General features: G+C 52.5%; 13 protein-coding genes across 14 annotated transcripts; 7 read left to right on the top strand and 6 right to left on the bottom strand.

Annotated features, from left to right (window-relative positions):
• Window positions 1-36: 36 nt before the first annotated feature.
• CKM354_000565500 (uncharacterized protein) lies at window positions 37-679 on the top strand (the record flags this gene model as incomplete). The annotated part of the gene is made up of 2 exons (XM_044800934.1): window positions 37-54; window positions 113-679. The coding sequence occupies 2 exons, from the start codon at window positions 37-39 to the stop codon at window positions 677-679; spliced, it is 585 nt and encodes a 194-aa protein (XP_044656869.1).
• Window positions 680-1,465: 786 nt separating this feature from the next.
• CKM354_000565400 (uncharacterized protein) lies at window positions 1,466-1,777 on the top strand (the record flags this gene model as incomplete). Its single annotated transcript, XM_044800933.1, has 2 exons — window positions 1,466-1,537; window positions 1,589-1,777. 2 exons carry the CDS (start codon window positions 1,466-1,468, stop codon window positions 1,775-1,777), a joined length of 261 nt encoding a protein of 86 aa, XP_044656868.1.
• A 710-nt stretch (window positions 1,778-2,487) lies between these two features.
• Window positions 2,488-3,147, top strand: CKM354_000565300 (uncharacterized protein; the record flags this gene model as incomplete). The annotated part of the gene is made up of 1 exon (XM_044800932.1): window positions 2,488-3,147. The coding sequence occupies one exon, from the start codon at window positions 2,488-2,490 to the stop codon at window positions 3,145-3,147; it is 660 nt and encodes a 219-aa protein (XP_044656867.1).
• Window positions 3,148-3,696: 549 nt separating this feature from the next.
• Window positions 3,697-4,776, bottom strand: CKM354_000565200 (uncharacterized protein; the record flags this gene model as incomplete). The annotated part of the gene is made up of 2 exons (XM_044800931.1): window positions 3,697-4,263; window positions 4,324-4,776. 2 exons carry the CDS (start codon window positions 4,774-4,776, stop codon window positions 3,697-3,699), a joined length of 1,020 nt encoding a protein of 339 aa, XP_044656866.1.
• Window positions 4,777-5,465: 689 nt separating this feature from the next.
• CKM354_000565100 (trifunctional histidinol dehydrogenase/phosphoribosyl-AMP cyclohydrolase/phosphoribosyl-ATP diphosphatase) lies at window positions 5,466-8,126 on the bottom strand (the record flags this gene model as incomplete). The annotated part of the gene is made up of 1 exon (XM_044800930.1): window positions 5,466-8,126. The coding sequence occupies one exon, from the start codon at window positions 8,124-8,126 to the stop codon at window positions 5,466-5,468; it is 2,661 nt and encodes an 886-aa protein (XP_044656865.1).
• A 310-nt stretch (window positions 8,127-8,436) lies between these two features.
• Window positions 8,437-9,567, top strand: CKM354_000565000 (uncharacterized protein; the record flags this gene model as incomplete). Of its 2 annotated transcripts, none has more annotated exons than XM_044800928.1 (1): window positions 8,437-9,567. In XM_044800928.1, one exon carries the CDS (start codon window positions 8,437-8,439, stop codon window positions 9,565-9,567), a length of 1,131 nt encoding a protein of 376 aa, XP_044656863.1. The 2 variants fall into 2 exon arrangements, with proteins under 2 accessions (XP_044656863.1, XP_044656864.1); XM_044800929.1 differs by having other exon boundaries at window positions 8,638-9,567.
• Window positions 9,568-10,433: 866 nt separating this feature from the next.
• On the top strand, window positions 10,434-12,290 carry CKM354_000564900 (uncharacterized protein; the record flags this gene model as incomplete). Its single annotated transcript, XM_044800927.1, has 1 exon — window positions 10,434-12,290. The coding sequence occupies one exon, from the start codon at window positions 10,434-10,436 to the stop codon at window positions 12,288-12,290; it is 1,857 nt and encodes a 618-aa protein (XP_044656862.1).
• Window positions 12,291-12,516: 226 nt separating this feature from the next.
• On the bottom strand, window positions 12,517-13,769 carry CKM354_000564800 (uncharacterized protein; the record flags this gene model as incomplete). Its single annotated transcript, XM_044800926.1, has 2 exons — window positions 12,517-13,656; window positions 13,707-13,769. 2 exons carry the CDS (start codon window positions 13,767-13,769, stop codon window positions 12,517-12,519), a joined length of 1,203 nt encoding a protein of 400 aa, XP_044656861.1.
• Window positions 13,770-14,015: 246 nt separating this feature from the next.
• CKM354_000564700 (uncharacterized protein) lies at window positions 14,016-16,006 on the bottom strand (the record flags this gene model as incomplete). Its single annotated transcript, XM_044800925.1, has 2 exons — window positions 14,016-15,580; window positions 15,628-16,006. The coding sequence occupies 2 exons, from the start codon at window positions 16,004-16,006 to the stop codon at window positions 14,016-14,018; spliced, it is 1,944 nt and encodes a 647-aa protein (XP_044656860.1).
• A 405-nt stretch (window positions 16,007-16,411) lies between these two features.
• On the bottom strand, window positions 16,412-17,302 carry CKM354_000564600 (uncharacterized protein; the record flags this gene model as incomplete). Its single annotated transcript, XM_044800924.1, has 1 exon — window positions 16,412-17,302. One exon carries the CDS (start codon window positions 17,300-17,302, stop codon window positions 16,412-16,414), a length of 891 nt encoding a protein of 296 aa, XP_044656859.1.
• A 387-nt stretch (window positions 17,303-17,689) lies between these two features.
• Window positions 17,690-19,474, top strand: CKM354_000564500 (uncharacterized protein; the record flags this gene model as incomplete). The annotated part of the gene is made up of 1 exon (XM_044800923.1): window positions 17,690-19,474. One exon carries the CDS (start codon window positions 17,690-17,692, stop codon window positions 19,472-19,474), a length of 1,785 nt encoding a protein of 594 aa, XP_044656858.1.
• Window positions 19,475-19,611: 137 nt separating this feature from the next.
• On the bottom strand, window positions 19,612-20,464 carry CKM354_000564400 (uncharacterized protein; the record flags this gene model as incomplete). Its single annotated transcript, XM_044800922.1, has 2 exons — window positions 19,612-20,325; window positions 20,396-20,464. 2 exons carry the CDS (start codon window positions 20,462-20,464, stop codon window positions 19,612-19,614), a joined length of 783 nt encoding a protein of 260 aa, XP_044656857.1.
• A 731-nt stretch (window positions 20,465-21,195) lies between these two features.
• Window positions 21,196-23,079, top strand: CKM354_000564300 (uncharacterized protein; the record flags this gene model as incomplete). Its single annotated transcript, XM_044800921.1, has 1 exon — window positions 21,196-23,079. One exon carries the CDS (start codon window positions 21,196-21,198, stop codon window positions 23,077-23,079), a length of 1,884 nt encoding a protein of 627 aa, XP_044656856.1.
• Window positions 23,080-23,096: the final 17 nt, after the last annotated feature.

The raw sequence follows: 23,096 nt of genomic DNA, 5'->3' as shown, positions 1-23,096 counted from the left end.
AAGGCCATCACAGCGTCTCTGTACACAGGGAATATCATGGCGTCGTCAGGACTGGTGAGGTAGGACGAGCGTTGCTGCCGAATCTGAAACTTTCGGCTGACCGAATCAGCAGCCATCGCGATGCATGTTCTTCGAGCTCTCGGCTGAGTTACGCAACGCGATATACGAACAATTGCTCATCGTCTCCGACTGTGACGATTATGTTCAGCTCCAGCCAGCGACAGGACTACAAGTGCCTGCTTTGCTGCAAGTCTGTCGTCAAATTCGCGACGAAGCGGCTCAAATGTACTTCGAGGAAAACTTCTTCCAGCTCTGGCTCATGGGTTGCAGTCCGGGATTACTATATCAATGGATCGAAATGGCCACGCGCTATGTCGGCCGTGCTTGTGTCGATGGCAAGCTCAACAATCGCTCAATCGACTACAACACGGATGACAACGAAGATCAGAGCAACATCATCGAATGGTGTAAACTTGTTCGTGATGACAAGCTACCGGAATGGTACTGTGAGTCGGACGATATCAAAATTGGTGCCGCATGTCCAACTGTGGTCGCCGGTCATCAGCTCGCGATTCAGATGAGATCCAGACCATGGGCAGAGTTTGTTGCCGCTTTCGAGATACTTCAATTCGCGGTTGAGGGCGCCCGCGAACAGACTGTGGCTTTGAACCGATATTGAGCGCTCGCATCGAATGGGCACTGATTGTTGGGAGTTTGAGTGGGCAGACACGATGCCCGCAGACGTTTGCCAAATGCTTGAGCACCAGTCGGCAGAGCGGCTTCTGCGAGAAGCTTGGTAATTCAGGTGCACAGGTGGCCGGTCACGCTGTGACGCAGTGTCATATAATCCAGGCCCGTAACATAGACAGACGAAATCATCCTCGGGCCCGAAATCTCACCAAGGGCTGCGACTCATTCCAGTTCACAATGCTGGGTCACATTCAGAAGATCGGATATGCGCCGGTGGCATTGCCATGAACTCGGGTGAATCGACTGCCAATAGCAACCGGCTTCAGTAGACGATCGATGCGACCTAGAAAGCACAGGAAAGTCTCGGCGCGTTCAGCTTCCCTATATTAGGAGGAATCAAGTAGATTCATACTTGAATCAGGCGGTATGTTTCAAACTGACGAGGTATGTCCCAAAGAAGACAGTGCACCTTCAAAGCAGAAGGTAAGGCTCGGCGTATTCGGCTTCGGTACGAGGAACCGATGCTATTCACCTGATGTCGAGTGACAGAGATGATCTCGGCACATTCGGTTACTGATCTATGTCATCTGTACTGTCAGCCCTCATCTCGAAGTCGGGACCGAAAATGCCCATGCAATCGGAGTCCAGGCCGTTCGAGTATACATAAAATCGACGGGATACAGACCGTTGAAGTTTTCCAAGCAGGCAGGTTCCTCAGCACATTCCAGTATATTCCCTTCAATTCTTTCAAGTCCCGGCGACAAGCATAATCAACATGCGTTTCACAGCATTGCTCGCAACTCTTGTCGCATTGTTGAGTTTTGGCTTCGCAGCTCCAATGCCACAGGTTAGCTCACTTCTAGGCCTGCTATTGCATATGCTAACCACGTGTCATTAGGGATCTATTGACAATCTTTCGACACTGGAAGCGCGTGGCATCGCTTCTTTGGCGCTCAAGTTCATCAAAAAGATAAACCCAGCAAAGCCACCGAGCCCCGTGAAGCCAGCTTCGCCAGCGATGAAAGCGGAGCACCAGCGGATGGAACTGCTCAGAAATCAGCCTTGGTATAAGGAGCCAACCAACTGAGCTTCGTCGAGTGTCGGAGCGGTAGGTCGAGGTTGCTCATTGGAGAACCGCCATTTGCTGACACAGAATAGCTGGGTGGGACGAGGAACTGCGTGGGCGCGCAAAAGGACTCTGGTAGCCATGAGCGCCGCATCCTGAACAGGCCATTCTTCCCACTGTTCCAATAAGCAGCACGAAGAGAACTGAAATTGTAAGAGCACAGTGTATCATATTGTGTCAGTCCGATAGTGGCCATGGCACTCGGTGTGGAATAGTCGTGTCGCTAGTCTCTCTTTAGACAGGCTTCAGCAACACTATAAAGTTTGACGTTTGATCCAGAATGCATCATCTTCCTCAATCCATTGCTCTTGAGTGTGATAAAGCAAGCGTCTGATCGCAGTTCCCTCGGTGATACGAAAGTCTTTGGTCGCCCAGCAGGGTCAGCTGGCCTTCCCGTGACAGTCTCGCTGTCAGTGCACAGTGGCTCTCGTGAATTGATCAAGATGCCAATCATCGCGATCGAATGTGTGACTCATGCATGTTGCACTGCTGGCCATGGCAATGCATAGTACAGGCAGACATGAAGGATGTCAGTGGACTTAGTAAAGTTGGTACTGTATGGAGGGAAGGTCTTGGCGCTTGTCGGCTTCGCCGCGGAGGTGACTTGCTCCTTTCGATTCCAATGCACGTGTAGCAGAAGAATGCTGTAGCAGCATCACACGACCAACACAATGCCATCCTCGCTGCTCTCACACTCCCTCCGCCCATCTCTCATATCATCAGATGCCGCGCAGTATGTCTGCAAAACATGCCGCCGCAACACTGCATCGTACCGACGGACGAGAAAGATGCTTCGCGTGAAGCAGGATCCTTCGTTCGCGCCATCGACGACAGAGAAAACTGAACACATCATCTACAACCCTCCGCCGAGCGCGCCGAATGTATATCATACACCACCGAAGTTCCTACCTGAGTCTGATCCACGGAGGAAGCTACACATTGAAGCTGCTGCAGCCGCGGCAGCAGACGCACCTCAGAAGTCCACATCAGTTCTTGCCGCAATAGCAGCACAACGAGCGGCATCACAACCGAAAGCCGCAGACTTGAAGCCTATACGGCCTATATACGAGAAGAAATATCATCTCACACAAGACGATGTTGATGAGATCCGGAGGTTACGAATGGAAGATCCCAAACACTGGTCACGGTTAAGATTGGCAGAAAAGTTCAATTGCTCGCAGTTCTTTGTCAGTTTGTGCGTTACCGCGCCGGAAGTAGCAAAAGAGAAGGACGCAGAGGCCGATGCCGCGAGGGCAAAATGGGGCCGACGGAAGAAGGAAGCACGAGAGGCCAGGGTCGAGAGGAAGAAGCTTTGGGGGCAGGAGGCGTGAGCGCTGGAAGGATGAGGAAACGAATACAGACCTCCATCAGAAAACGCATTCGAAAGCACGTCCTGCGACAGCCCACAGACTGTCTGTGCCGTGTCGCACTGCCATTGGTGAGCGGCGAGTCACCTGGGAGACCAGCTCGAGCCCGTTCTGGGGCAGCGTTTTGCTGTACAAGCGGCATACTCCCTCGCAGAGGCCACAATAGGGTCCACGCCCGAGCGCGGCCCTACCTATCGCACGTGGTCGAAGCCAGTAGTGCGTGGAGTTGGTCCGCCACGAGTGCATGGGCATGCGATGTACATATATGTACGACATGTACGATATCAAAATGACATCTGATAATCAGTCAGATCCGAATTTGAAGGAAAGCAATCTTCAGCAGAGCTCGTGAAGTCCATGGTTCGCCTCACGGCAAGTATCAGAAGAGCGCTGACCTACCAACCCTCACTTACAATGTAAGCAGCCAGCTGCAATTACTTGAGTGAGAGACGAACTCGTGTATACTGCAATATCTACATCTAATTCGAAACTCAAGCTGGGTCAGAATTCCACTCAGCTCTTCTGCTCCAATAACCATTGTACGCCTTGGACTGAATCTTCAACAAATTTCTTGCTCGCCTTCATTTGAGGGAACATGGAAAAATAGCCATGGGGTTGTCCAGGGTACATGTCGACCTTGGTCTTTGTACCCTCTTCCTCCCGCAAAAGCCGCTCGTATACCAGCGCCTCGTCACGTAGGGGGTCCGCGCCACAGATTTGGAAGTACTGCGGCGGAAGGTTTTTATGGCCAGTCTTCCACAGCAAAGGGCTGAAAAGAGGATCGCTTCGATCTTTGGGTTCGACAAAGTTGTTGAGAAAGAGCTCAATCGATGCGTGGCTGAGGATGGGCGCATCGTGCAGTTGAGCTCTAGACAAAAGCTCTTTCTTAAACCGCTCGGGGTATACGGAGCTGTCACAGACGGCTGGAATCATGAGATGGCAGCCTGTAATGGGGGGCGAGAGACCCTCGTCGCGAGCGAGATGAGACATTGCGGCTGCGAGGTTGCCGCCTGCAGATGTGCCACCGATGATAAAGCCTTTGGAAGGGTCTGCTCCTAGTGCAATAGCATTTTCCGCGATCTGAAGCGCCGAAGTCAGTATTGAATTGAAAGCTGCTTGGTACTTCTTATTGTCACTCACCCATTTTGTAGCATCCCAGCAGTCGTTGTGCGCTGTTGGGAACTTCGACTCTGGGCCCAGCCTGTAATCGACATTTCCCACGGTCATTCCTAATTTGCTCGCCATGTTCTTGCACAGTATTTCCTCCCCCTCTAAATCACCAATGCACCATCCACCTCCATGGTATAGCAAGCCCAGAGCACCTGGCGCCGAGGCATTTTGAGGGTGGTATGTTCTCACGACGATCTCATGTCCATCCCGCATCTTGACCTTGTGATCTTGTTGCTTTACATCAGTGAAAGCACCTTCGTCCAGGGCTTCAAGTTTGCCTTTTTTTATTCCTTCCAAGAATCCACGCATGGCTGCGATAGATGGGAACATGCCTAGATCTGGACTACCGCCCGCAGCTTTGGCCGTTTCGTTCCATTCTTCGTCAAGCTGACCAAGAGAGGACCAATTTTTGATGTCTGCCATAGTGATTCAATCAGGAGATCTATCTTGAAGAAGGTTGGCAATCGAAGAGTATTGAAGGGAAGATTGGGTCGAGTAGGAAAGAAAAAGAGGTGGATGTGCCCTCTTGTACCTTGCCTCCTACTGAATAGAAATACTACAACAGCCGGGCGTCGATCACGGGTACGGCCATCTGCTTGAGCTCTTCAGCCCAAGGATGCAATAATGTCGGACTGGATTGTGACCGAACACCGCGTGAGTGTAGCAAGACTAGTACTAGCATCGAGCTTATGATGGGAAGAGGGGTAGGAATGCCTTGGACCGGTTCGGTAATCTGCGCGGTATAGCGTAGAAGGGTCTCAATAGCTTGGCTAAGGTGATCGGCAACGTGGATCTGGAACTGAAGTCGCGAGTCCTGTTGTGGCAGCCGTTGCTAACAATGTTTGTACAGTACTCTATATCATCATCAAATTTCTTGTATCATCTAGCATAATCTCAACAGAATGGGATGCGGCTTACATTGCCGGCTTGTGATGTTGGCTTGTGTCGGGTCGTACGAGTCGAACTGTCCCTCGTTACCAGCCTTGGCGCTACGGAGCCAGAGTATCCGGGAGAACATTGTGCTCAAACATAATCCACTCGGAAGACTCTTGCCCGCGACAGCCTTGCAATTAGGACCGTAAAATCTGAAGGAATATTGTATCAGGTAGGGCTCACGCTGCATGCTTGTCCAGATACTCCAAGCGGATCTCCACTGCACGGCGATGAGCCTCAAGCTCTTCGACCTTCGCAAGTTGCATCACCGCCTTGCCAACGTTACGTAGGCCTTCAGAAGTCAAGTTTGAGGATGTAATGTGCTTCACGTAGCTTGCCAGATTCACTCCGGAATACTGCTTGGCATATCCATAAGTGGGCAGCGAGTGATTGACGCCTGCCGAGTAGTCGCCGACGGACTCAGGAGTCCAGGCACCACAGAACACGGATCCGGCATTCTGCACCATCTCACGAACAGCCAAGGGATCCTGGACCTGCAGGATCAAGTGCTCTGGAGCATACTGGTTGCTCAACGCCATCGCTTCCTCGATGTCTTCCACGACAAGAGTCACCGAGTGGCTGATGGCGCCACGAACCATATCGACACGAGGAAGGGCCATGGCTTGCCTGTGCAGTTCGTCCTCGATTGCTTGCACTTCGGATTCGTCCAGCCCGACCGCAATACACACCACCTGTGAATCAACGCCATGCTCGGCTTGCGACAACAAATCGCTCGCGACGAAGGCTGGGTTTGCGGTCTTATCAGCGATGACCAAAACTTCTGAGGGTCCGGCAGGCATATCTATGCTGACATTGGCGCTGGTATCGTTGCTGACAATCATCTTGGCAGCAGTGACGAACTGATTGCCCGGACCGAGAATCTTGTCGACTTTGGTGACATTCTCCGTTCCGTACGCCATGGCTGCCACGGCTTGAGCACCACCTGCTAGGACGATACTCTCGGCGCCAACCTTGTGTGCAGCGTACACGACTTCAGGGGTCAGCTTGCCGTCTGCACGAGGTGGAGAGGCCAACACGATACGTTTGCAACCAGCGACCTGCGCAGGCACACCAAGCATGAGAGCGGTCGAGGGCAAGACAGCGGTACCTCCAGGAACATAAAGTCCCACATTTTCAATGGGCCGCACGAAACGTGAGCAGACGACCCCCGGCATTGTCTCGACCTCGAGTGGTTTGGCTTCCTTTTGAGCGGCATGGAATTTGCGAATATTCTCGTATGAGATGTCGATCGCTTCGATGGTCTCAGGTGGTAGTTGCATGAGCTCCCGTGGGAATGGCGCTTTCAGAACAGGTGTCGTCAACGAGGTGGCCTTCTCAAACTTGTGAGTGTATTCGAGTAGAGCGGCGTCCCCTCTAGTTCGGATATCCTTGATGATCGGATTGACAATGCCCATGATCTTCTCTGTAGATCTCTGCGATGGCCGCTTGAGTGCCTCTTGTACTGCTTCAGCATTGGATTGCGATGTCACCAACCTGTTCATTCGGATCTTGCCTTCGTTGTCCAATCCGGCCGGGTCGTCCTTGCTCTTCGGTTGTGATTCTGCCTCCTTGATCTCTTCCTTGGTGGCAGAGCCATTAGCAGGCGTAGAACCATTGGTGGCCACACCGAACTTTTCTGCGTATGGTCCCTTTGCGTCTCCTTTTCTCCTCTTGACCTTGACGCTCTTCGCATCCAGGTTTCGCTCAATATCCTCCAGACTGACCCCGGCAGCCACGGCCTTGGTCAAAGTGAAATACAGTACGTCTGCCGCTTCGAATGCAATCTCTTCCTTGGACTCAGCCTCCGTGAGCTCGGAAGCTTCTTCCATGATCTTCGCATTGAGCATCTTCGAATCATTGAACAACCTCGCTGTGTACGACCCTTCCGGCGCCGAGCGTTTCCTGCTTTGCAATGTCTTTTGCAGCTTGGACAAGCCGCGATACTGCCCGAAGCACGTTGCGGTCTGCAGGTGGCAGAAGCCGTGCCCTTGTTGGCGTACAACGAAGCAAAGTGTATCCTGATCGCAGTCTGCATCTATGCGCACCAGCTCTTGCCAATCGCCACTTGTGTCGCCCTTCCTCCAAAGCCCCCGCTTTCGACTGTGGTATACGCCTCTTCCCGATCGCAAGCTCTCAGCCACGCTCTCCTCATTGCTGTAAACCAAGCCAAGAGCCACTCCTCGCTCATCCGTAACAAGCGTTGTGAATAAGCCGTCCGGGCGATCGCTTTTCACCTGTGCCAGCAAGAGAGAGGCCACGCGAATGCCTTGGGGGGAGGCTTCAGCATCGATGCTCAATTGCGATGCCGGTATTATCGGGACAGCATCTTGGCGACCCAGCTCTATCGCTTCTTGTTCTGTGATGTGCTGCTTCGAGACGTAGACCGGCGGTCGATTCTTGCCCAGCTCCTTCAATATGTTGCTGACATTCTCGATGCTGCCCACATTTTGCAGTAACAGGCCAAAGGATGTCCCGTCTACAGCTTGCGTATCCTCACCTACCGATGCCGTGGGACAGTATACTACTCTGCTCAGGTCCAATCCTTTGACATTCTTAAGCTCAGCAGCTTGTTGGCTTCGAACGAAAACCTTCGCTGCGCCAGCGTCTAGCAGGTCGACGACGTCTTGTTGTGTGTTGAGGCCGAACACCACAAGGTAGACAGGGAATCGAGCAACAGCGTCCTTGAGCAAGGTGAAGGCCTTTTCAAGGTTCGAGGTGGTGACAGTGGTGACCAGCCCTCCAGTGTAGGCCAGTTCCTTGGAATCCTGGATCTGCTCGACTCCCTCGTAAGACTCCAAGTCAATTGCTGCCAGAAATGGCGGTGATCGCTCAGCAGCCATGATTTAGTGTCCCAATGGCTCGCTTTGGTGGGTGCAGAAGCAGGACAGAATATCGCATGGGATGTGAGTCGAACAAAATAGTCTGCCCCACCGAGGTCATCATCACTTTCTGCAGGGACCACCTGCAAATGGTCCATGCTTTCGGGTCTCAGATCTGGACGATCATCTGTACCATTCTGCACCGCACACCTCCACCAACCTAATCATGGCAATACTGCGGTGACTGTCTCCTTGCAACCGCAATGGATCAACGTGCGCGCTCCACGCCCGGCGCGGCGTGCGATGCCTACAAAGCAGACTCTCGAACTCGATGAGCCGATACTCCTCGAAACATACGTTCACATACCTGGCGACGTTGAGACCATCCATCGTACACCTGCGAGCATCCACGCGGGCTGCAAATGATGCCCACGGAACCAAGCGTGCATTCTGGAGCGGGCTTCCATCAATCTTGGTACCTCCTGTGGTCTTCACCTCCTTGCTCATAGGACTATGGACGTACAAGTGCATGATGACTGTGCTGTTCCAGGACAAGATCATTTACATGCCGTACATGCCACCATATGCGCGGAAAGAGAAGGTTAAAGATTATGCTGCTGTCTGCAAGCCTGTGGAATGGGAACATCTACATATCACATCGACAGATGGCACGAGGATTGCGCTATGCATTGGTAAAATCAGCTCTGCGAGCAGACAAAACACGAAAAAGAAGGTCGTGATATGCTACTTTCAGGGCAATGGTAGCAGCACGCCTCCAAGACTGCCATTGCTAAGTAATACTCTCAAAGCTATTGAAGCTCACACTGTCGCCGATGGGCAAACTCCAGACGTGGAATTCGTGCTTGTTGCTCTATCTTACCGCGGCTACTGGACTTCGGGTGGTCGTGCATCCCAGAAGGGCATCGAAGAGGATGCTAAAGCAATGCTGAAGTGGATTGAGACCACGCAAACCACTGCACGCACTGAGACGCAGATCTTCCTGTGGGGCCAGAGCATCGGCGCAGGTGTGGCAACGACTGCCGCTGCTTCCTATGTCTCGGCCAATAATTCTGGGCCTAGGCCTAAGATCAGTGGCTTGATCCTCGAAACGCCCTTCATAGGTATCAAGAGTATGCTTTTAGCGCTGTATCCGCAGAAGTGGCTACCATACCGATATCTTTGGCCGTTTCTTTGGAATCACTGGGACAGTCAAGCTGCTTTGCAGGCGATTGCTCGTGTAGATGATCCTCCGACTATCCTCATCATGCCGGCGACACGCGATGAAGTTGTGCCTCCTAGCGAGGCCGACAAGCTTGAGCAGATTGCACGCAGGGCTGATCTGCGAACACTGAGGACCGACATCACTGGCGCGCTGCACACTGAAGCCACTACACGAAAAGAAGGTCAGATCGCGGTTGCAAAGTTCGTGTGGGACGTGGTGAGTGAAGTGAAAACCAAGTGAGCTTCACTACTCATTCCATTTCAATTTGATGGCCTCACAGCCGCTCTTGCCGGCCAAAACCCAACACATTCTCCTCTTGAATCGTCTCAGCATCATGCCTGGCATTTTTAGCCAATCATCGTAATACAGTGTGGGGTTAAATATGCGTCTATCTGCTTACGGCTTAGCACTCTTGGCTTGGATCATATAAACGCGTTCAAATCCCAACTTCACTGAATACCAACATTCTTGAGCGACCTTTGTCTCGCTCTGGCACATCGATGGAGTGAATGAATTCGAAGGTAGCACTGGAATCGGACTCGTTTTCGGTCTACATTTTGGAAAGTGAGGTGTATCAGCTCTTGCCGTTTGTGCTGCAAATGGAAAGCGCAGGTCACCGCTGGCTTTGCTATTAGATCGAGACTTTCATCACTTCTGACAACATCGATTCGTCTAAAGTACGCCCCAACATGTTACGCACTTACTCAGACCAGTTTAAGTCGTGTATTCTCGGAACCTTCTAATCGCGCTCAGCAAAATGCCCTGCGAGTAAAGGGCACCTCGCAACAACGCATCTAGTGGGCAACATCTATTTCCTCCCCACGGATGCGACCATCTCCTCGGAGTGCAGGGTACGTAACATGCCGCCTCCAGTTGAACGAGTGTCTCATGGCGTTCAACGGCGCCAGTGTGCATCACGCGCACATGCGACTGCGACGACCGTTGCCGTGTGGCGTGAGCGCGTTGCAAAGCACGAGGCTAACGTGTTGATCAAGGTACTTCGTTAGCGCCAAGGCAAACGGTTCGTGCCACAGCGAGAGCCCATCGCGCACTTTGCTACCCTGACACCCATATGGTCGAAACATCAAAATTTGACACACAAAACCATGGGAAACGAAACGTCGAAGACAGACACTCAGCCGAGTGAGGAGATAGCTGAACTGCAACCCATATGGGCGAAAATTGACGAGTGGCTGAACCGGCCGCCGCTTACCGAGCCTGATGGAACTGCAGAATGGCACAATGCAATCGATGCCGAGCACCTAGAGAGTGTGGATTCTGGAGGCCCGCGACTGGAGGATCAGGATGAATCTGGACGAGGAGCGAATGAGACATCGGCTTCGGATACTGCCGACCATACCGCGCCACGAGCAGATACTCAGCGCATCGAAGCTAGAAAGCGGGCGTTGAGCAAGCAAGCGGACCTGCTTGCAAAACAGCGTGCAAAGCAAACCTCAACAACTGAAGAGAAACGACCAGGTGTTCAGCAAACGATACCGTCAGAGGGACAGTCGTCCAGGGGATCGCTGACTTCTGAACGCGCGAACGAGGCTGTCAACGATGTTCACGAAGCGGATGCTCTTGCTGGCTGGAATGCCAGGAAACCGCGCCGTGACTCCACGAGCCGAACGCCAAACTTCGCTAACGACAGGAGCATCTTGGGTAACGAGTCGACTACTGATAGTCGAGCTAGCGCACGAGAGGCAGAACATGATCCACAGGTAAGCAAGAGATCATTAACAAACGTGCGAACTGACTCCGCAGCTGCTCGGCCCCTAAGATCAAAGCAGGTCGCAAACGACGGACCAACTATCTCCAACAACAACAATAAGCGCACTGCACCTGCACCAGATTCGCACGTCTCAGGTGGACGAGACTTCCAAGGAATACACATTAAGAAGCGACCACGCGCGGAAATGACATCCGCAACCTCTCCTATTTCGCCACCGGCCACTTCCTCAGAAGCTGACCTTCGACCGCCAGAATGGTACGCCAAGCTCAGCGCCTCAACAAAACGAGGCACAGGGACCAGCAACGCAGACACTCTGCTGCAACGTGTTAAAGATCAGATCACGAAGCTCAAGAAAGCCGGCCCGAACACAAACAACGTAAGAGAGATGAACGAGCTCCGGGAGATGCTACATGAGGCTCCATTCTTAGCGATGGGGGCGGCTGGCGCTCAGCTCGTTCGCAACAAGCGAATGCTGCACAACGATGACGGTCTGCCGCAGCTATTCGATGATCGGCATGCAGGTAGTATGGCAGGGCATTGGCCATGGGACGTAATGTCTGACGCAAAGGAGCTCTACCACAAATGGTGCTCAAAGAACTTCGATGACAATTTGCTACACGGCATTATCACATCACAGAAGGGCAAGCATGCGGAAGACGACCGGTCAGCAGATCAAGTGGACAAGACGTGTCAAGTATCATCCAAGTACATCGGGAATGGCAAATTAGTCAACGGTCAGTGGTGGCCCACACTTCTCTGCGCCCTTCGGGATGGCGCGCATGGCGACAGTCAATCTGGAATCTCAGGCGAAACCAATGTCGCCGCATATTCTTGCTTCATGAGCGGTGGCAAAAATCACATTTACGATGACAAGGATATGGGCGATGTCGTTGAGTACTGCGGCCAAGACAGTGACACCCCTGGCCAGGTCTCGCGCGGCACGTCTCTCCTACAGAGGAATGTATCCGAAAAAGTGCCAGTCCGCTTCATCCGCTCATACAAAGTCAATTCGAAGTACGCTCCCTCGAAGGGCTTCCGCTACGATGGCCTCTATGATGTCGTTGGCTCTGAGTTGCTAGACGAATCGAAGGGAAGGTACAGATTCAAGCTTGTCCGGCGACCTGGTCAAGGCCCAATTCGAGGTGGTGATGGACCAGAAGCTCGACCAACCAAGCAAGAGGTGTCGCGTTTCGAACAAGACAAGCGCTTCAGGGGCTTTGGTAAGGACTAGGGACGGCATCTCAAGACGGGCACAGTGTGTGAACGGTCAGACATAGTATCCCCAAGTTGCACAGAGATGGAGGACATGACGCGAAGTGGAAAGGCGAGGAAAGCAAGAACCTTCGGGAAGTATGCGGCCCTGGGCCGGCAAAGACGGACTTCGAATGGGCCAGATGCTTGGGCCCAGAAAATATGGTTTGCATTGCAAACTGATTTCGAGATACCCCAAAAGAGTACTAAGACTGGAAGACGACTTCATCCAGCACCTTTACATACCCTTTCACCTCTTCTTCCGTGTTGTAATGCAGTAAGGATACTCTGACTACTCCATCAACAGGATCAAGACCTAGGACCTGCTCGCACAGGCGATTCGAGTAGAAGCTTCCCCAACGACAACCGAAATCGCTCTTCGCCTCGATAGCATCTACTACATCTTTGCTCGTCCTGTCCTTCACTGTAAAGCTGATTACTGGTACCCTCTTCTTTCGATCCGCAGTTGGCTCCCCTTTGATTTGATACACCTCTGGCTTCGACAACAAATAGTCGATCAGAATCTTCTGCAGCTTCTCCTCGTACTGACTCGTGAGATCCCAAGGCACTGTCTCAAGATACTTGCAAACCTCGGGTATACTCGCCGTCAACTCGTAGTTTGCCGCTGCAAGACCAAGAAGATTCTCTAGTGTGGAAGTGTCTTTAAAGAAGTGTCCGAGAGTCCGAAGGTGCTTCTGAGCAGATTTGGATGCGTAAAGAGAGGCAATATGTGGTCCGTAGAGCTTGTACCAGCTGAAGCTGTAGAAGTCTACGCCCCAGTCTGTTACATCGATGGCGCGATGAGGAGCGTAGGCTACTGCGTCGACGCAGAGAAGAGCTCCAGGAACTTCGTGGACGACAGAGGCGATGGATTTTACGTCGTTGATCGTGCCGAGGATGTTGGATGTTTGAGTGCAAGCCACGAGTTTTGTTTTTGGTGTCATGAGACCTCGAAGAACTTCGGTGTCGAGTTGAGGATTCTGCTTGTCGGCGGCATTCCACCAGATGAGCTTGCAATTCTTGTCTTTGGCTAATTGGACCCAGGAAGCGATATTTGCTTCGTGATCGAGAAGAGAGACGATGATCTCAGAGTCAGAGGTGATGTACTCGTACAGGGACTGGGAGAGATTTCGAAACAGCTGTGTCGTTGAAGGTCCGAGTACTACACAGTCTGGTGTCGTGTTGATGTATTCAGCGACTGCTTTGTTGCCTTCTTCGTACAACTGAGTGGATGTTTTCGAGACAGGATAGCTCGCGCCGAGTTGAACATTGTTGTTTGTGAGGTACCGAACGACGGAATCAATGACTTCTTTGAGCACTTGGCTGCCTCCAGCGTTGTCGAAGTACTGTCATGCGGTCAATTTAGATTCTGAGAAACGTGGGCAGTAAGGCATACAACTTGTTTGCCACTTAGGGCTGGAAAGTGGCTACGGACTGTGGCAATGTCGAAGTCGGACATGCTTGGCAATTCGCTATGAGGACTGAGGTTCCTAAGAGAATCACTTGGTAACATGTTGGCCTTGAAGGAAGGTCTATGCCGTTCGGCCAAAGGCAAAGCCGTTGGCCGTCGACCTACCCTGGTCATCCACCTTCCTATTCTGTAATGGTTCCATATGCATAGCTCATGTGGGTCACGTCCTCCACGCCCTTCAGATGACTGCAGCATTGAGAACGTGATGTTTTCTGTTACTTGCGATCTACTCGTTCAGCCTCGTGCACTCACTTCCAATCCCTCCAGCTTTCCCTCTGCCCGCCAGTCTTCGATCAAGTTGTTGAAGTCTGCAATGCCACGACACCAAGGAGAGAGTCTCGCTGCTATCATCTTCTCCTCCATCGACAGCTCGTCCGATTGGCCCTCCTTGTTCAGGTAGCCGGGTGTACAACCAGACACGGCAGCAAATGTTGCAGCCCCAGCCAGACATTTCATCGCCCAAGCCTCCTGAGCCTCTTTCGTAGGCTGGATAACAGGAGAACCTGACGTTCGCTTGCTAGCCTCCGAAATGATATATGCAATGTGAGCGCTCATGGTTTCGAGCACAAACATCTGGTTGGGAGAGACGCCTGATTGTTGCGGACCGGGCCAGAAGAGATTTGGGAACTCTCTGCTCGTCATGCCGTGTAATGTGGACATACCACTTTGTGCAAGGTCATCAAGAGACCTTCCATCTCGGCCCGACAACTCAATTCCAGCGCGAGAGGCAGCAGTACCAGCGCCTGGAGATGTGAAGCCAGTACTCCATATCAGTACGTCCACTTCGTATTCTTTGCCATCGAACTCCACTCCATTCTGCGTGATTCGATTCACTCCACGGCCATCTGTATCTACCAGTTCTACATTGTCCCGGTTGAAGCTAGGCAGGTACTCGTCGTGAAAGCAGGGACGCTTGCACCAGGTCGGGTACCACGCTTGGAGTTTCTGTGCGGTCTCTGTATCTCGCACGACCTGCGCAGCTCGGTCTCGGACCTTGGCAGCTCGCGGGGCATCCAAAGCGTTCAGCATTGCCACATGCTCGCCTACGTTGGTCATGTTCACATCGTACGAGGGGCCGCCGATCAACGCGCTGAACGATGGAGCATGTGTCCATCCATCGTCCACGAGATCCACCTCCGGTTTAGGGTTGGTGTTGCCAACGAAGCCGCAATAGTTTAGGTTTCGATCACGTTGCCATCCGGGAGTGTTTGCAATTTTGGTCTTCCATTCCACGGGGTCTGTCTCTCGATTGTTCCGGACGTCAACTGCAGAGGGTGTGCGTTGGAACACATACAACTTCTTAGACCACTTTGCGAGCTGAGGCACGACTTGTACGGCGGTGGCACCAGTTCCAATGATCGCCACTCTCTTGTCCTGGAGTTTGTCCATTTCTGGCGATGCTGAACAACCACCTGTAACCTCGTAGTTCCAGCGAGCAGTGTGGAACGTCTGACCACGAAAGTCACTAGCACCAGCCATATTTGGAATCTTCGCATTATTCAACAATCCGTTTGCCAGGATGATGAAGTCTGAACTGATCCGGATCCTGGACTCCGAGCCACCCTTGGGAGTATGTGTAATTTCCAGTTTCCATTGATTGCGTTCCTCGTCCCAGGCAGCTTTCTGAACAGTCGATTGGAACATTGCTGTGCGTGAAAGATTGTAATTCTCGGCTATACGCTCAGCATAGCGACGAAGCTCCTCGCCACTGGCATATTTATGTTTTGGCATGTATCCCATCTCTTCGAGTATCGGCATATAGATGTACGATTCGACGTCGCACATCAAGCCCGGATATCCTGAGTGGCATTAGCACAGTAGAAGCAGGTGAAGTGAGGAGTCTTACGATTCCAATACCAGGTGCCTCCAAATCCGCCGGCCGGGTCGACTATCACGATGTCTCCTGTGGTGAAGCCCTTCTTGATCAATTCAACAGCGAAGAGGATGCCGCCGTAACCAGCCCCAACTATCAGTATCTTACGATGCCCGCCATCTGGGACCACTTGCTGGATGGGTGTGCTAGTGTCGATCCATGGATCCTCGAGCAATTTCTTCAGCTCCGTTGATCTTGAGTCGATGTACTGGGCCATGCCACCTTTGCCCAATCGCTTCTCTCGCTCATACGCATACTTTTGTATATAGTCGTGGTCATTTGGGACAGCTGGGCCGTTGCCATCTGGTGCAGGCAACACGGCCCCAGTCCTCTCGGTCGTACTTCCAGTCATGTTGTCTTGTTCGTCCTTGCCAGTTGTCGAGGTGGAAACGAGAGTTCTCCGCGTTAACCGCTTCGCAGAGCAAACTTTATGCGTCGGACAAAAACACCGGGTGTTGCATAAAAACTGACGATCGAGCAGTCGCTGGCAGTATCTATGGTTTTACCTTTGCCTGTGTGGGTAACGTGGGTTGTCGATCAACAGCCTCGTAAGAATACGAGCTGAGAGCGCCAAGCCGAGCTGTGGACCGGAGGCCTGAAAGTCATGCTGTGCAACACAACTGTCACCTGCACTATGCAAGTGCTAGGAAGTACTGGCTTGGGTTCAGCCTCTTTCTTTTTCGCTCACTTCGCAATTACCGAAGAGAACCTTCAAAGTATAGCTGTTTCTCCTGCGCTTGGCAGCTCCAAAGTGGTCTTATGGTCTTATGTTTTGCAATGCCCAATCCGCGATCACGGTTGTAGCTATTCCCTGCTTTGCATTGAAGGACTCGTCTTTCGGCCAGCTAACCCCAATGCCTCTGCCGAACACAACCCGATACTTACGCATGCCGTCGTCGGGCCTATCTGCAAGCTCTCGCTCTAACTCTTCCAGTGTCTTCAGTTTCCGAACCACTGCTTTCCCTGTGCTCTGCTCGACAACCTCTGCCAAACGTTGCATCGAAATCGTGTCACCGGAGACATGAACTACGCCTGACACGTCCGGATGTCGCACTGCGATGTCCGCTGTCACCTTTCCGATATCTTCAGGATTGGTCACCGTGATCTCGTTCTTCCAGCTGCCAATAGCGGTCACGACTGATCTTTGAGCATTCACCAACCCGAAGCTCGGCTCGAACAGGAATGGTATGAACATGCCCGTTGACACGATGACCCATTGTGTTTGGGATTGTCCTCGGAGAAGATCTCGCACATCAAGCTGGCTGTCGAAGAGATCCTGTCCGCTACCTCGGCCGATCACGTCGTAGTCGATGCCGAATTGCCATGGAAAGTAGCGCTTGACTCCGGCGCTGAGGGCTGCTTTCGCGATCTTGATCTGCGTTGATGGCGGCGAGTACATGCCTGTGCAGCAGATGACCGTGTGATAGGGACGGAAGGTGTCTGCGAGTGCATCTTGCGCGTCTTCGGTCACATTGCCAAGCACAGGTTCAACGTTCCATTGCTGCAGCCGTGTCTCATGCTGTGGCTTCCTGGACCTGAGCAGCACCGCGATCTTGATGTTGTTGCGCTCAGGATGAGTCGCGAGGGATTTGACGACCTCCTCGCCCAGCTCGCCGAGGCCAAGAACGAGGATGGAGTGTGGTGGCATGGCTGCAGTTGATCCGAGACAAGACGTGCTTGCGTGCAGGTCACGGCGCGGCATTGGGCTTTTGTAAACATCCTCCCTCCAGCTCGTTTACAAATGCCCTGCTCAGTTGCGATACAAAATCCGCCTTAAGACCGCTAAGGCCTGCTGCCAGTCCTTCCGCTCTTCCTGCCATCCATAGCGTCAGCAGGCACACACCGTGTTCCCTTCCCTTTCTGGTCTGATCAAGAATTGTGTTTGTGGCGAGCAGGCGGTCGTCAAATATTGACAGACCAGTGCTGAAACATTGACTCGCACTCCTCTGGCAGCTCTGTGAGACCCGACGCGCGTGGCTACACCTCATTCTTCTTCGACACGCGCTGCCAACATGTCGCGCACGAGCAGTCCTCGATGGCGCCCGACGCCTCGTACCGCATCGGCCTCGGAGGATTCCCGCCCATCGACGCGCCGACTCCATCTAATGGATTCCCGCACACTCCGCACAACATCCAAGAAAGCATGAACTCGTTCAATGCCGTGCCTGCCAACCAACAAGATGACCCAAACGAGGCTCCGCCGCAGCCTGCACCAAAAGTACCGCCCCTGGGTGTGAACAATACGAATCGCAAGCTGCTCGATTTCCCACCTGTCGTCGGCTCCATGATCCAGTACTCCAATAAGCCCCTGCCCTATCGACCGTTCCCAGATGATGTCGAAGAGATCAGAGAGAAGCTATTTCACCTGGAGAAAGATGTACTCTTGAACTCTCAGCAGATCTCGGACTACTGGCCGCACATGTCGAACATCTGGCAGCGCGACACAGTCCCAGCCAAAAGAGCAAATGGAGTGGTTATGGAGATTTGGCATTGCCGCAACCAAAGGCGTGTAGAGCGCAGAGAGCGTGGAGCAGAAGGAAGTGCTGTCCAACGACGGCGGAAGAAGAAGGACGACATGCTGACGGACCCTCATCAATGCAAATTGAGGATCCGACTCCAGTTCTACACCAAGCACGCCGAGGGCATGCCGGAGCCATGCGGTATAGGGTTTCTGGAGTGCAAATGTATTCCCGAATGGGCTTATATTACTCGCACCCCAAGGACGAAAAGTGCTGGCTATCGACACGAACACAACATTCGTATCCTAGACGAGTACAAGAGGAGCCAGGCGATCATGTTCTTCTGCAAGCTCAAAGTGGAAGAGCGCTACAGCTATGCCGCCGTGCTGAAGTGGCTGAAAGAGAACTATGCACATCGTACGCCACAAGTAGATTGCGTACGTAAACAAGACATTTGCAACGTCGCTCAGCATTGGCGCGCTTTGAATAAGGACGCAGAGCTGCGCCAAGAGATACCGGAGGAGTCCGACCTGGAGAAGCAGCGCAAAGAGTACCTAAGCTCGATTGACACGACTCCTGCCAGCCAACTCTCCAAAGCGCTGATCGAAGTATGCAAGCAGCTCCCACAAGCGATTGACATTATTATTCCCTTCCTCGATCAACCGCGGCCCGTGGAGTCGCGATCGTCGCCGATCACTGAGGGCACTGATATTGTCATTCCGTTCCCGGGCTGCGAGGTTGCAAAACAATGGGATGTCCCCGTCTCGACACCAGCAGCAGTTGCAGGCCGTCCGCAAGACCAAGCGCATGCACCAGGGCAGCCTTTGCTGCACACACAGCCTGCGCCGCAGCAAGCAGGCACGCCCTTTCGTGGTACGTCCGACCAGACCACGGCGCCCTCTCTAGCTCAGCAACGCAACGCGTTCGGGTACTCATTAGCTCGAATACCAGATCCCAATCGACCTGGCAACTTCGTGCATACAACTACTCTTTCGACGCCAGTAGCGTTGCCAGCTACGGGCTCAGAGAGGTCGCCTCCTATTCCCACCGCACGAGGCGATACTACCACAACAGGATGGTCTAGGACTGCTGCTACTGCCGCGCTGGCGACTTTACTACCACCGACCACGTCTCTGCTATCTCCCGCTCTCTCCAATGCACTCCGGCATGGCGATAGAAATGCTAGTGTGAGTGACCCACAGTCAGGTACGGTAGTGTTGCAGCGACCGTCTTGGGCAGCACCTACACCTATGCCCAAACGTCCTGCTGAAGGCCACGCCGAGACCCCTGAATCGAAACGAAAGGCTGTCGATGAGATCGCAGTCCAGCTACGAAACGAGCTGCAATCGGCTGCAGAATGAGATCTGATGGCGCCGCAGACCGTAACACAAAGGGGGTGCCACCAGTCAATGTCCGTCCAAGCATGTTTTTCGATTCATCAGAGATACTCCAATTCACCTGAGCTTCTTTCACTGTAGCTAACAAACGACAACCAGTCTCAACTTTTCTCCTTATCTGCCATTTTCTGATAGAATGCCTTGCCTCGGGCCTCAAATGCTTCCATCGCCGCTGGGTCTCGCAACATCTCCCTCTGATGCGTATCGGGCACATGCCTTCCCCGCTCCACCGCCGGCCGGGCACACATCCGCTCCTCCCAGGCCTTCAGAGCCGGAAAATCGTCTAATGGAGACGACGGGTGATGAGGCCCTCCTAGCGCCCACCTCGCTAGTGCAACCCATCCCCAGTGCGCAATATCTGCGATGGTACATCGATCGCCAACAAGGTACGGACTCCCAGCTTCCCGAAGATGCTTATCAAGAACACCATAGAGCCGTCTGGTCTCATTCTGGTACCTGTCGATCGCGTACGGAACATGCTCAGTTGCGTAGCGAAAGAAGTGGTTTGCTTGACCTTGCATCGGACCCACTCCGGCGTTCATGAAGAACAGCCAATTGTTCGTCTCGATCCATTCTCTACTTCCGCGAGGATAGGAGATTTTGTGCTCTCCATCGTAGCGGTCGACGAGGTATTGCATTATGCTGCCGCTCTCGAACACGCGGATTTCTTTGCCATCTGGGAAGACGTCTGTGATGGCGGGGATCCTGGCATTAGGGTTGATTGCTTCGAACCAGGATGTCTTTTGCTCGTCTGCCGCGATGTCGACCTTGCGTACGGTGTAAGGGAGGCCCAGTTCTTCAAGGGTAATACTGATCTGAACACTGTAAGTCGGTGGTCGGTCGTCTGGGATTTCGGCGCCGATTTGCGGGGATTCAATACTATACCTTGATGCCGTTCGGAGTCTGGCCTGTGTAGAGTGTTATGGTAGGTTCTTTGCCGCCTGTGGCCACCATCTTGCTTGATTGCACTGATCTTGGTGTTGCAGATGTTGAGATGGAGCAGAGAGTCTGAAACAATACCACTTTGATCCTATCGCTTACCAATAGCTCGCCACCCCGGCAACCAGAGTCGAAGGATTCACGATCATGGTAAAGCAATGTATGCCGGTATGGCCGCGAGAGATCTGTCGTGGGTCACTCCTTCACCATCGGATGTATAACAATGGGTGATGAGGCAGGTACACATTCCACAATGTTTCCAGCTTTTACACAATGCTGCCAGCCAAGGTCCTTTCCCAATGCTGGAACACATTGGCCGCTCTACGACGACATTTGCCCATAATCGCACCTTGATTATATCAGCTGATCAACGCCGTCTCTTGCTGTATCCACGTTACTTGGGCAATCATTCAGGTGCTTTCGTCCAATGACGCTCACGAAGCGCAATAAATACCAAGTCCATAGTGCAGATGCAATACCCCACGCTGAAAGTGGAGCTCTGCGTGAGCCACCTCGGATCTCGACGTCGAGGGGACCATGTCATTCACGAGCGTTAGTGTACTCAAATGCACACATCTGATGAACACGATCAATACGATTGTGATTCTTCCGGAACATCCGAGCAATTTGCTCGAGCTCTTGTTGTATAGTAGACATCTTCTTCGGGACTTATTTGTCCTGCTCGCAAAGCACTTTAGTGCATAACGACTCATTGCTATCGATCATCACTACTTCCAATACTCACAATGGCTTCTCCAAAACGTCCTGTTCGCATAGCAAACTGCAGCGGTGCAGTGCCGGACCCGGGCTATCACATGTACAATCAAGCAAAACACGGACCAGTCGATGTGATCACAGGTGACTATCTAGCTGAGATCAACCTCGGAAACGATGCCGAAGCGTTCACCAAAGGCCAGCATTCAGGATGGTGCCAGACAGCATGGGACGGAATTGAGATGTCAGCGGAGCTTTTGGCAGAGAAAAAGATCAAAGTCGTGATCAATGGCGGAATGTTGAATCCAAAAGGTCTCGCGATGAAAGTCCACGAATATGTTCGATCGAAGAACCTGGACTTGACAGTTGCATATGTCGAAGGCGACAACTTGCTTCCACGTATCGGTGAGATTTTGTCGAAAGCTGAAGAAGACGTCGACCTACCCCATCTGGACAGGAACAATGCGAACGTGAAGTTGGAGGGAAATTCGAGAGTCTTCCTAGAGCATCCGGAACGCAATCCCATTGTATCGGCGAACGCATATCTTGGAGTTCGTGCGATACGAAAAGGTCTCGATGAAGGTGCAGACATTGTTATCTGTGGCCGTGTCTCCGATGCCAGTCCAGTCATCGGTGCTGCGTCTTGGTGGCATCAGTGGGGGCACGACGATTTCGACGCTTTGGCCGGAGCGCTGGTTGCTGGTCACCTGATTGAATGTAGCACATATGTTACCGGCGCCAATTTCGCTGGCTTCTTCCAATATGAAATCCCTCAACTCCTGAACTTGGGCCTGGGTATCGTGGAGATCGAAGCGAATGGAGACTGTATCGTGACAAAACACGACAGTCTGAATGGCTTCGTAACTGCAGACACAGTCAAATGTCAATTCTTGTATGAGCTGCAGGGTAATATCTACCTCAATTCCGATGTGAAGGCCGACACAACGCACATTAAGATTGAAGACATCGGGAAAGACAGAGTGAAGGTCTCTGGAACCAAGGGTCATCCACCACCTTCGACTACTAAACTTGCAGTCTTTTACAAAGGCGGTTGGCAATGTGAATTGCTCGTCAATGCCACTGGCTACGCAACAGCAAAGAAATGGGCACTCTTCGAAGCTCAGGTAAGAACAAAGTTGCAAGACTGGAATGTCCTGGACAAATTCGACGTGCTTGACTTTCAGTGGGTCGGCAGACCGGAAGAAAACCCTTCTTGTCAGTTAGCCTCCACGACATACATGCGCGTTTTTGCGCAGGCGCAAGATAAGGAAGTGCTCACGAAACTTCCCGGAGCCTTTGCAGTGAACGCGATGCAGCATTTCGCCGGATTCCATTCGTCACTGGACATGCGAACCGTCGTTCCGAAAGAGTACATTGCATTCTACCCTGGTATCATCGAGCAATCAGAGCTAGACGAGGGCGTCAGCGTTATTGACAAGGCTTCTCAGCGGATCTCGAGACACACCGTTGGCGCCCCAAAGATGACGGAACCTCTTGCGCCACGTGAAGACTACGACCCAACTTCGCCTGTGGACCTGGCAAGCTTTGGAGAGACGATTCTGGCGCCGATTGGAGATATTGCTCTTGGCCGTAGTGGTGACAAGGGAGCGAATGTCAACATCGGTCTCTACGTCCAGACAGACGAAGAATGGAATTGGCTGCGCTCTCTATTGACCAAGGCCAAATTGAGAGAGATGATGGGATCCGACTGGAAAGACTGGTATTACATTGAGCGAGTCGAGATGCCTGATATCAAAGCAGTTCATTTCGTGGTATACGGACCTTTGGGAAGAGGTGTCACGAGTAGTAAGATCTTGGATGCACTCGGCAAAGGCTTCGCAGAATTCATTCGCGCTGTGCATGTGCCGATTCCGAAGCGATTCCTACAGGCCAGGGAGGCCAGAGCGAATCTGTAGAGGTTCACAAGCTTGTT

The sequence above is a fragment of the Cercospora kikuchii genome (genome assembly GCF_019650295.1).
Source record: "Cercospora kikuchii DNA, contig_00003, whole genome shotgun sequence".
Classification (NCBI taxonomy): Eukaryota; Fungi; Ascomycota; class Dothideomycetes; order Mycosphaerellales; family Mycosphaerellaceae; genus Cercospora; species Cercospora kikuchii.
Note: the sequence above shows the minus strand (reverse complement) of the source record. Positions and strands in the feature narration are given on the sequence as shown.